At 57.7% G+C, this 11,853-nt stretch overlaps 1 protein-coding gene across 3 annotated transcripts; it reads left to right on the forward strand.

Moving 5' to 3' along the window:
- Positions 1-642: 642 nt before the first annotated feature.
- Positions 643-7,255, forward strand: LOC122706926. Of its 3 annotated transcripts, XR_006344506.1 has the most exons (3): positions 657-1,874; positions 2,919-3,012; positions 6,882-7,255. XR_006344506.1 is itself a non-coding variant. In XM_043922509.1 (2 exons), exons 1-2 carry the CDS (start codon positions 3,871-3,873, stop codon positions 7,171-7,173), a joined length of 705 nt encoding a protein of 234 aa, XP_043778444.1. In that variant the 5' UTR covers positions 3,022-3,870; the 3' UTR covers positions 7,174-7,255. The 3 variants fall into 3 exon arrangements, 1 of the variants encoding a protein (XP_043778444.1); XR_006344505.1 differs by having other exon boundaries at positions 643-3,012; XM_043922509.1 differs by lacking the exons at positions 657-1,874; positions 2,919-3,012 and adding an exon at positions 3,022-4,283.
- Positions 7,256-11,853: the final 4,598 nt, after the last annotated feature.

Raw genomic sequence — 11,853 nt, forward strand, 5'->3', positions numbered from 1 at the left:
GTGGGCACCTCTCTGCAGGACAAGATCCCACCTGGGTCTCTCGCTTACCTTCCAGGGAGGCGATGGGAGGGCTGGCCTTAGACATGGGCGGGTTCCCGCCGAGGGTGATGTCCCCAGCATTCAAGCTGCCCTGGAGTGGGGAGGGTCTTCTGGAAGCTCAGCCACCTTGAAGCATCCGCCTTAGTCCAAGCATCCGAGCCTCTCCATGGTACGCGGGGAGAGGTTACCCGAGCAACTTTGCATCTGGACGACGAATGTTGCTCGGTGAACCCCTTTCCGGTATCAAAATCCACCAGAGAGGCCGTCTCGGAGGCCGTGGCACCTCGGGGAAGAACGTCAGTACCGGCAACCACTCTGGGGTACAGGACAGATGGTCGACCAGTTGGAAAGTAATTGTTTCTAATGTACTTCACCTGGTCCACTAGCCGTCCGTACCCACTGCAGCCTGCAGGGCCCGCGGGCCCGGGCGAGTCACTCGTTCCTCAGCTCAGCACCTCTCCTGGTACCTGAAGGGAGATCGACCGTGTTATATTCGCTTTATTGACTTCGAATAATACATGGTTGATCTTTTCTCAGTATCAAATCTCACCTTGGAGGAACGCTTGTTGACAAAGCCCTTGGGGGGGTGAGAACGGGGTGGGGGCTTCCTGTGTCACTGCCCGGGCAGGGTGCCCACATGGAGGCCAGGTTCTCAAGGGGAAGGGGGCGCTGCCTCCTGTCACCTGTGGCGTCTGGTCCACCCTCAGGACGGCTCCCGGGAGGCCAGCATCCTTGGTGCACGCCTGCCGTCTGTGGAGCAGGCGCCACTCTGGGTACTTGAGGAGAGGTTGTCTGTGATGAGTTCGCTTTATTAATGACGAATATAACACAGATGGCCTGTTTTCAGTACCACCCACCCCTCGTGGGCCTGAAGCCCGCCCCGTCCAGGGTATGTGAATGCATGGGCTCCACATCCGTCCTGCAAGAGCTTCCTGGAGGGCACGCTGACTCTGGGAGGCTGATCATGAAGCATTTGCTTGGTGTGTGAGATGAACAGCTCGGATTCAGTCTCTTGTCCACGGCCCAATGCCACTGAATCACAGGGGGTCCCGGGAGGGGCCCCCCCAACTGGCCCGCACCTGTCAGTCCCCAAGGCCTCCCGCCTAGGGCAGACCCTGTGCATGGCCTGAGCATGTGTCCCGGCCACTTCTCGAGTCCCGGCGCCCTGAGACCCAGAGGGACGACGCCCTTCGGAGAAGAGCCCCAGGGCCGGCCTGCCTGCCTGCCTGCCTGCCTGCCTGCCTGCCTGCCGTGCGTGCTGCTCCACTTGGTGCTCGAGGAGAGGCTGCCCGTGGCCGGTTCGCATTCTTTATGACGCACAATACACGGGTCGGCCTCTCTTCGGCATCAAATCCCACCTTGCATGCGTCCTGCACGCTCGCCAGTGTCCGGGTGTCTTCGAGGGCCAAGCACGTGCTGACTCATCCGAGGGCGGAGGGGCGGGGTTGTGGGTGGGGCTGGGGCGGGGCTATGTTGTGGGGGTGGGGTTGTGGGCGGGGCCGTGAGGTCGGGGTGGGAACGTCTGGGGAAGCAGCCTCTAGTCTGCTGTCAACCCTGTTCAGTGGTACCTGAAATAGGTTGCCTGTGAGGTGTTCACTTTTCTAAACGATGAATATTATACAGTCAACCTCTTTCCGATATCCAATCCCACCTTGGACGCCTCCGGCTCTGGTGCTGATTCTGAAGCCTCCATACAGGTTGACCCGGGGACTTGATGTAGGACAAGCCACTGGCTTGTTCATTTTCCAGCTGCATCCATTCTGGAGGGTTCCTGGGAGCAGCACGGAGCAGAGCCCACCCCGGCTCCCGCGGTCCCTAACTGATGCACTACCGAGGTGCTGGGCTAGGCTTACCTGCTGATTCTTCCTTCACGTTGGCAACCCCCATCCCCCACCCCGACCCTGCCCAGACCCCGCACGGCAGCATCACCCAGGGCGTGGGAAGGGTCCAGGGCCCCTGGAAAGGTGAGCGCCTCCAAAGGATGACCTCGGGCTGTTTGGTATTTGTTATTTGCCTCCTGGGCTACTGGAAGCCCCTTCTGACACGGGCATCATTCCAACCCCCATGAAGCAACATCCTTACCTCTGACATCTCCTCTCCGGGCATGCTTTTCCCCCCATTGGTTCCTCTTCCGGCCCATGGCCTCTCTGTGCCCAGGGCACAGAGGGGTTGCCCCAGCTCCAGGAAGACCAGCAGTGACCACGCCAGTGGAGCGTCCGGCCTCTAAGTTCTACGGACATTCCTCCTTCTCATGGGATCCTCACACTCCCTCTCCAGGCCCTGAGCCCCAGCCCTGCCGGAGGGACCACCCTTTCTGGCCTGGACCACTGCACAGACCCCCCACCTGGCTCTCCTTCCAGGCTTCCTTCTTCTTTTGCCAGGGAGAACCTTCGAGAGTGCAGTCACGCTCTCTCTGTCCTAACCAGAGTGCCTCTGTGCAAACCCCCGCCCCGCCCCGCCCCGCCCTCATGCTGGGCTCCAAAACAGTAACTAGTGTCTCAGGGCCCCCAGACTGGCCCACCTCCTTCTCTGCCTGCCACACTTTATGGTTTATCCCCCTTTTAGGTCCATCCATCTTTCTGACAGAGTTGAGTCCTAAGCATGCCCTTCATGCTCCTTTTTGGGGACCCTCAGCAGAGTCTCTTGCTTCCCCTTCCCCCCACCAATTGTTGCCCCCTTTCTAGAGCAGGGGTTTGGGACTCCGGAGGTGATGAAATGTCGCTTGCTTGGCAAAGCTGTCTCTGATCACCCAGTCTAGCCCCTACCTCTTCCTAGCCACCTCTTTTATCATCCTGTTAACACTGTCTTCCTAGCTTATCTGAAATTACATGAAATTAAACTAAATGGATGTTAATATTTTCTTTCTCTCTCCCCCTTAGATTGTAAAATTTCTCAGGGCAGGAGTTTTTTCTGTCATGTCCCCTGCTGTGCCCACAGTCCTGGGTTCCAGGCCAGGACCAGAGTACAGGAAAGGTGAGTGAGTGTTGGTTGACTAACGGACTCCCTGAGGGCTGGGACCTTATCAAGTGAAATCTCTAGGAAAGTGCCAAGGCACTCAAGATGTGGTGATAAGCATATGAATATGGTAATCGGTTTTTAGAATTTCTTCACATTTGTTAAAAGCTGTTTGATTTTCCGTCTTTTTCTGCCCCTTGCAGGATGTCATTTGAGAGTCGGGGGTTTGCTGTTGGGTCTGGGCCCTTCTTTCCACTTCCTAGTGCCCCCAGTATAACACCCCAAAAGGAGTGATAAGCCCCAGTATAACCCCACACACCCCAGTTGAGCCCCCTCCCCACTTTCTAGCCAACTCTCCAGCACCCAGAGCCAGGGGTTATAGGAACTACATCTGCAACAGGCTGGAGCGTAGTGTTGGGGCTAATATTTTATGCATGGAACTGAGAGAATGGGGACATTTGGAGATGAAAATTGTTGTTAATGCATCCACACATCTTTGGAATACATTAAATGTATGTAGGTGGATGGGAAGCAACATTAGCCTTTATTTAATAGCTCCGATGTAACCATCCCCACACCGCAACGCAGCAGTAATGAGCACCGCCGCCCGAGCCCCCTCACCGCCCAGGCCGCTGTGCGGAGAAGCATTGGGTACATTGCCGCCACTCGAGAATTATGCATGAGACAAAATGTCAGCCCAGGGTACCAGGCGCTGGGCAGCGTGCAGCTTTCAACCTCACTTTAGACCCACAGACGGGTGACCCTGCGCTACTCGCTACAGAATTTCATTAAAAGCCAAATTACGGGTTTATCTATTGTTTGAGGAGACGAGAAAATAAACAAAGGGCCTGTTTTCATCCGGCAAACCCAGTGAAAATGTCTGTCCGCACAGAGGCCAGGAAGAAAGGCACAGTGGACCTCGGAGCCAGAGGGTCAGTGACTTGGGCCCGCCGCCCAGGCACTGTGTCAGTGAGCCCGCTGTGGGCCCAACCCCAGGCCCGCTCACGGCTTTCTGGTGCCTGCGTGGGCAAGGGCCCCCGCGGCGGCAGACGCTCTTTGCCTGATGACGTAGGCGCGCTTTTCCCAGCGTTCAGTTTGCCGGGCTTTTCCTGGTTGTCCTCTGCACCCACGTGGTACCTGCATTTAGTTCCTCCCGGAATGGGGTGTCCCCTGGCCCAGAGGGTGGGCCGCTCGCCCCATCGGAAGGCCCAGGGCACGGTGGGGGATCTGAATACCCAGGGCCCGTGTTGGGCTGCTTTGGGCGCATTTGATGGCTGTTTGCCCCCCGGGTGAGTACAGATCTCGTCGGAATGAGCACTCAGACCGGTCTGCGGGCTCTGCAGGGTGGGCTTGGCTCCCCTCGTCCGTGCTCTCCCCCACCCTCGCTTGTACCACCCCGAGTCACCAGAGTCGGTGCCTGGTGCAGCCCTGGGGACCCACAGAGGTCTCAGTCCTCATGGGCCTTTGAGGATGCAAAGCCCCCCAGCCCCAAATCCCAGGGCTGCGTAGGACCCCTAAGTTTATTCCCCTTCTCTTCTGTCCCTCCACTCACAGCCTCACACAGATAGGAAAACTGAGGTCCACGGGGACAAAGTGCTTTTGTCCTGGCTGTTTTTCCTGAGGGTGCTCTCAGACTTTGGGATCAAGACCCATCTCTGGCAAATAAGCAGTTTCCCTCTTGGCAATGACAGGGGGTGACCCAACACCCCAAGGCTGTGGGAGGGAATCCCAGGTGGGACTCAGTACCTCGGTTCTCAAGGGGTGGGGGCGGGGGGTGACTTTGCTGCCTTGGCACAGAGCTTCTAGAAGCCAGGGCCCTCACTCCGCAGTGTCAGCTCAGCTCACAGGCGGTCCTCAGTGAATAGCTGGACTGAAGCTGGTCTCAGACACCAGTGCAAAGTAGGTATTCAACCAGGGAGTGTATTGAATCAGGTCTTTATTACCAGCAGGAAGCACGCGTGGGGAGGACGTTTGTGGAATGAATAAATAAAAGCGTGCTCTTTGAGGGAATAAGGAAGCAGAGAACCTGAGAAGAATCTAGGGAAGACGAACATAAATCTCCCTTGAGTGCCGCCAAGGCTCTGTAGTCGAGGCCGCTGAAAAGACCCTGCAGAGGCCGAGGGGCCATTTGTCACAGCGGGGACGGGCTCGAGGGCCAAGAAGCAAGGGTGTGATGGAGGCTTGTTCATCATTTTCACATTATCCTGGTGGCAATGGAAAGGAGCCCACAGTGCACAGCCACGCTGCCCCCCACCTGACAGAAAGAGTGCCAGGCTGGGGGTGGGGAAGGACCCTGAGGAAGTTCAGGCCGGGCTGGGGGAGCAGGCAGACATCTCAATGCCCACCTCATACCCTTAGTGCTGCAGTATTGTTTTCACACCCTATGAGTCCCCTGGGCTCTGCGCCAATACCACTTCCTACAGGAAGCCCTCCTGGATCTACCACACCTGATCCATACAGAACCTCAATTTGCAGTCAGATATCAGTCTTCTGAGTCTTTGATCAACAGGTATCTCCTTGCAAAGCCTGCAAGCTCCATGGGAGCAGGGGCTGTGTCTGGTGTGGTTGCTCTGGGGCCCCTGTGCCTGGTTGGGAACTCAGCCCTGGGAAGGCACCATGTGATGCTGTTGGCCAGGTCTCCCCTTTGCAGGCACTCTGGACCTGGCACCCGGCAGGTGCCTGGTGTGTAGACATCCCATGGGCTGAGCATTGGGTGGACCCCATCCCAGAGCCAAGGGCGGAGCCAGAGGTGGCCACAAGGAGGGCTTCTGCCTTGAGCAGAAGTCTGACCATGAGCTGGGGAGCTGACCTGACCCTGGAGGCGTTCTTTGGGTCTGATTAAGTGCCCATCAGAAGGAGCACGAGTGGACTTCCATTTGGGCCTGGAGCAGAGGTGGGGTCTGCCCGGGACACACAGGGTCCAGGGAGCCCACACTGTTAGGAGGGTCAGGGCCACCTTACCCAGAGCAGCTCCTCTGGGCTTCGAACAGTGTTTGAAGTGACTGAATGGAATGGAGCCTCCTAAGTCCTCCCCAGAGCGCACCGCCCCAGTTCACGCAGCCTCTGGCTGTGGAGAAGGGAGGGAAGCCCCCCAGGGCAGCGCTGCAGTGAGCGTGAGGGGCCCTGATCAGGCTGAGCCTTGACTTGGGTGCCCTGAGCCCCCAGCCTGGGGTCCCCGGTCCCCCTGCGGCAGGATGCCACCGAGAAGGTGCAGCAGAGTCCGGGGTGTCAGAAAAGCGTCCAGGATACTGCTTTCCACCATCTGTGATATCTTCATTTTCTCTAACACTCAAAAATAGTAGATGTTTCTGTTATGCTCTCTCGTTGGCAGGGGAGCGGCAGGGCCTGCCAAGGCCTGGGGGAGCCCGCCAGCCTGCGGAGTTTTACTGTACAGACAGTTGGGGAGGGGGTGTCTCTGCTAACTTGAAATCCCCCATCAGTAAACATGCCAATTTAAAGTGTAATTAACTCAGGCCGGAAAACATTCAGCTTTGGACTGCCTTTCACAGTTGACGTTGTTTTTCTTTTATTTATTTATCTCTTTACGGGTGTGGTGGTGTCTGTGGCAGGTTTCAGCCAGGAAAAATCGAAGAAGGGCTTGAGTGGGGAGGGGGCCTGGTTGGGAGAAGAAGCGGTGGAAAGAAGGAAGGGGAGGTCGGTCTGACACCCCAGGGCCCTCTGGCCTGCTGTCTCCCTCTGCTTTCTGTCCAGGGCGGTAGGGGCCCAGGAAGGGAAACCGAGTTGGGAGCGGGGTGGGCGGCAGACCCCTGGGCCCTGTCCAGGACCCCAGGATGACACTGGGCTGGTGGTGGGGGCGCTGGTTCCCACCTAGTTTCTCTGACCCCATCTTGGAGTCTCAACCCTTTCCTCTGTCTCCTGCTTCACAGGGCTGCTCCACAGTCCCCGCTGATGAACCACGCAGAGGGCACCCAGGCCCCAGCAGGCCGACGCACAGCACCCTGCCTGCCTCACTCAGGAAGCTGGGGGAGGCCCCTGCACCCCCCCGCCCCACCACCATTTGAAGGACCCAGACTGCTCTCCAGGGGGCCAGTCCTGCCGCATACGGACTGGCCTTCACATGGACCCTGGGGAGGACCATGTGGGCCCAGGGGAGATAAACTTGAGGCCAGTGACCATGCCCTGTCCCACCAAATAGCGGGGCTTCTTTGTGCTGGCTAGAAGGATGTAAGAATTCCTGTTCTTCCTCTTCAAACACTCTTCAAATACAGACCATTTAAGTAATAAATACATGTTATCAAAATCTAAATGCTCGTGTGTGTGTCTGTATGTTCGGAGATAGCATTTAAGTGGAGGGTTTCAAAACAAAGACCCTCTGCCTCTGGGAGGGCTTTCTCCCCTAGAGCCGTCCCCCACCCACACCCTGACCACAGAGCATCTTCCTGCCGTCCACTCCACGCCTGCGAGCTCACGTCCTGATGTGAACCGGGGCCACAGGAGGACATGCTGCAGGTCTGAGACAGCACCCGCCCCTCCTCAGCCCCCGCGAGCAGAGAGGCCAGGGCCCAGGGGCAGAGCTGGTGCCCACGTCTCGCTCTGCCAGCCTCCGCCTGGTCACGACACAGCCGGGCTGACTCAGAAGCAGGCGCGAGCGGGAGCCTCATAAATTACATAATTACCTATGAAACCTGCCACCGCTGGTTCTCAGCCGGGAAGGACACGCTCCGGCCGGCGGGTGACTCACGCTGTTTTCCCCAGAGCCTCTCGCCTGCGCTCTGCCCACCACCTGGGTCTGGGCTGGGGGGACTGTGGGGGCGAGGGGGGCAGCTTGATTTTCTCCCCAGCTCTGCAGCAAAGGAGAGGCAGACAGCCACCCTCTTGCCAGGGTTTTGGGGGGGGCACCATCTCCAGTCCCCCATTCTGTAGCCCCCCCACAGCCATCCAGACGGACAGTCCCCATCTGACAGAGGGGAAACGGAGGTCCAGAGAGGTTGCTCTACTAGTGTTAGAGACCCCACCCCCACCCCCAGCTTAGACCTTTGGTGAGCACAACCATGGGGTAGACCCTCAAACCGCCAGCCCCTTCCCCTGGGAATCTTCCGCTTCTCCAGAGCCCCTTGATGGGGGCAGACTCTACCTTTGGAAAAATACTTCCACTCTGGAAAGTGACTGTGGCTTTGGGAAACAGGCATAAGGTTGCCTTCTCAAGGTGAACTGGGTGTATACACCTGGTAGGGGATGTTGTGGTTTAGTCGCTAAAGTCGTCTCCGACTCTTGGGACCCCATGGACTGTAGCCCACCAGGTTCCTCTGTCCATGGAATCCTCCAGGCAAGAATGCTGGAGTGGGTTGCCATTTCCTTCTCCAGGGGATCTTCCTGACCCAGGGATCGAACCTGTGTCTCTTGTGCTGGAGGCGATCTCCTGCACTGTAAGTGGGTTCTTCACCAACTGAGCCACCAGGGAAAGCCCAGGGGATGCTGCAGAGGTGCAGTTCTTTCAAACAGAAAGCCCGGTCGAGTGGGGTCTGGTGGGTGTGGGCCCCAGATGAGGACTTAGGTTCAAATCCAGCCTTTGTCACTTACTGTCACTGAGCCTCAGTTTCCTCATCTACAAAATGGGCACCCATCTTGCAGATGGGGTGAGAGGGAAACGGGTTTCAAATATATATGAGGTGCTGACCAGATCCGGTTCTCATTAGAGTTGGGGGCTCCCTCTGACTGGATAGGGTCCCCAGGGATCCTGAAGTCACAGCAAGCCTGCAGCCTTACTCACCCAGACCTGGAGACCACCCACTCCTGATGGTCCAGGACCCCATGGGTACCAGCCACAGCACCCAGGTTCTGGGCACTCTCCATCCATTCCCCAGCTCTGGAGGGCACCTGCAAACAGAACCTTGAGCAACAGGGCCCATTAGGTTCAGAGACACGTCCAGGTCTGCCACAGCAGGTCACAAGGGTGCTGAGGGCTCCCAGACAGATGTGCCAAGGACTGGCTTCCTGGGGAAAAGCTTGGGGTGGGTATTCGGGCTCCTATGGCCCCAGCCTGCCCTGCCTTCCTCATCATGATTCCCATGGGGCTGTCCCACCATTCCAAGAGTGATACCACAACCACCCTTACCTACTGTATGCCAGGCAAGAGCTGATGCCACATCCAAACCCACAGGAGAAGGTCCAAGCAAACAAATGGCAGAAATCTGGATGCACATCTTGTCAGGATCCTGGTTCCAAGTTAACAATGGGAAGTCACTCGCCTGCACTGGCCTCAGTCTTCTCATCTATAAAATGGGTGTTACTGAATCAGACTGTGACATCAAAGTCCCAAGAGTCCCTTCCTGTGCCATCACCCCACATGACCAGCCCTGCAAGCTCTGGGGGTCACCATCCCCTTGACCACCAAACTACACAGCCATGATCTCTACCCTTCTGTCACCCAGGGAAGCCCAGCCTCAGCACTGGCAGGAGGTGGGACAGGGCAGGGCTCACCGCCCACTCCTCCCTGGGATGCCTCACCTCCTCCCTGCTTCTGCTCCAGGCCCCCCACCTCTGCTCTCTGCCCCTTTGCTCTTTTCTTTCCAATGCACCATGAAGCCAGAACTGTCCATGGAAATTTCTAGAAGTTACCTAGGGGAACTGCAGCTCCCTAGAGGGAACAGCTGGAAGCTGAGCATCACTGTTCATGAAGCTTCGGTCCTGGCAGAAGATGGGGAGAGGGCCTGTGGTCTGAGTCCAGGCCCTGTGGCCTTGGGGCTGGGCCTCCCCTGATCCCTTTCTGTAGCCCTTCATGGGACTCTGGTCCTGTCGTGGATGCTGGGGCCTCAGAGCAGCTCTGCTGGTTCCCTGGCATGCAGAGCACAGCCATTTCCTCAAGGCAGTGTGGCAAGAGCCCTGGGGCCCAGGCTCTGCACCCCAACTGCCTGAGTTCTCATCCCAGTTTAACACCGTGGTGCTCCTTCATCTCTGCGGGGCTCAGTCTTCCTATCTGTCAAATGGAGCTGTTGAGAGGATTAGATGAATTAATCCGAGCAAGTGGGTGAATATTAGCTGTCAGACGATTCACTGCACACTGTTTCTGAGACCCCATGAGGTAAGGCTCCTCCCTTTATTTTTGTGGTTCAGATGGAGGTGTCCTCCACTATTTATCCCCTTGCCATGATCACTGACATCTTGGGCCCAAGACGTGAGAGGTCATAATTTGATTCTCATGGAGGTCAACTTCTCAGCAGGCTCTAGACCTGACTCCCCCCAGGGACCCTCCTGGCCTGGCTTCTGGACCGTGGAGCCTGGAGATGGGGAGGGGTGGCTGGAGGCTTGGACAGGAGGGACCAGAGATGGAATTCAAGCCAGGGGCATAGAGTCAGATGCTGGGGGTACGACCAGAACTCAGCACACGGCTTGGCCCTGGTGAGAAGCCAGAGAATCAGGGACAGGATGAGAGCCCCTGGCTTGGGAACCCTCACATGGACCTCATGTCAAAGAGCCCGGGGTCAGAGGACAAGACAGACAGGTCCAGGCAACGCTTCCCAGAGGTCAGTGCTGTGACTCAGGCTGGGCTGGTCCTGGCTACCGAGGGAACCCCTGATCTGGCGGCCCCCAAACCTCAGCAAGGCGCCCCGTGACACGGCACTCTGTCCCTTCATCCCACACCCCCACCGCGGACGGTCAGGGGGCTGAGGAATGTGTGTGGACGTGAGTGAGTGAGGGCGGATTCCGCCAGTGCACACACTCGCAGATGTACGCTGAAGGAAGAGGGGGCTTTCCGTGTGTCTGCCAAGGTCAGGAAATCTGGACGGGGGCAAAGGGGTCAAGGGAGTCAGGAAGCAGAAACGTCTGCTGCCAGAGATAGGGATGAGTGACGGGCATTAGCGGCAAGTGAGCACACTGGATGAGGAGGTGGGCTAGAAGCAAGATCTGGGGTCAGAGTGGACCCCGTCCTCTCTGAAGTATGGCTCCTTGCTAGTTCTTTCTGAGCCTAAAGCAACTGACCCCTGTGCAGCTGCCGTGGGTCTCCCTGATGCTGCTGAGTCCCAGGACTCTCATCCCTGTTGGTCGCTAATGAAGCTGACCCCACTCTGGCCTCCTGGTGACAAGCCCTCTCTTCTCCGAGGCGGGTGGTCACTTCCACTCACACCCAGTTCCCCTAATGGCCACGCTCATTTGCTTCCCAGGGTCCCAGGGGGCAAGTTCACCCTCCGAGGACCGCTCAGCAGACACGCCCCTCCTTTGGCTGAACAGCTGATGAAGCCCGGCTGGGGTGACTCGCTACCCAAGAAGACAAGCAAGTTTTGTTACAGGAAGAAAGCTTGTTTTCCAGAATACAATTATATTTCCAGCCCCCAGGACAGGGGTAGGAGGCTGGGGGTTGGGAAGGCAGGGGGCTGATGGCTTAAAGGTGCTTCACTCCCCACCCGGGCTCTAACCCTTCATTCCTGAAAACGTGGAGAGGAATGAAAGCGTCATTCATGATGCAAGCATCACACCCTCCAGCACCTAAGCCATCAGCCCAGCTCTGCCTGAAAGTGCTGTGTGACCTTAGGGAAGCCACTCAAACCCTCTGAGCTCCCATTTCCTTACTGGACGACCTGGGTCTTCTGGAGAGAGACCTGACGCCATGCCTGGCGCAGCGTCACGTGGATAGCTGGCGCCCCCTCACCCCAAGGTCTCTCTGCCAGCCTCCTCCGCTTCCCGACCACCCCCCGCCACGCCTGGTGCAGACACGGGGGATGCTGGGTGCATGGAACAGACCACCTTGAGCTTGGGGCATGGCCACTGTGCATAGCCTCTCCCCCACAGAAGAGGAAGATGCAGACGGAGCCCCCAGAAAGGCCGGGTGATTACCGGCGCAGGGGTTCCCAGTGCGCGGGGGCCCAGGGCCCCTTCCTGCTGAGTCTTGGCTGGGTCGGT

The sequence above is a fragment of the Cervus elaphus genome, chromosome 13 (assembly GCF_910594005.1).
Source record: "Cervus elaphus chromosome 13, mCerEla1.1, whole genome shotgun sequence".
Lineage (NCBI taxonomy): Eukaryota > Metazoa > Chordata > Mammalia > Artiodactyla > Cervidae > Cervus > Cervus elaphus.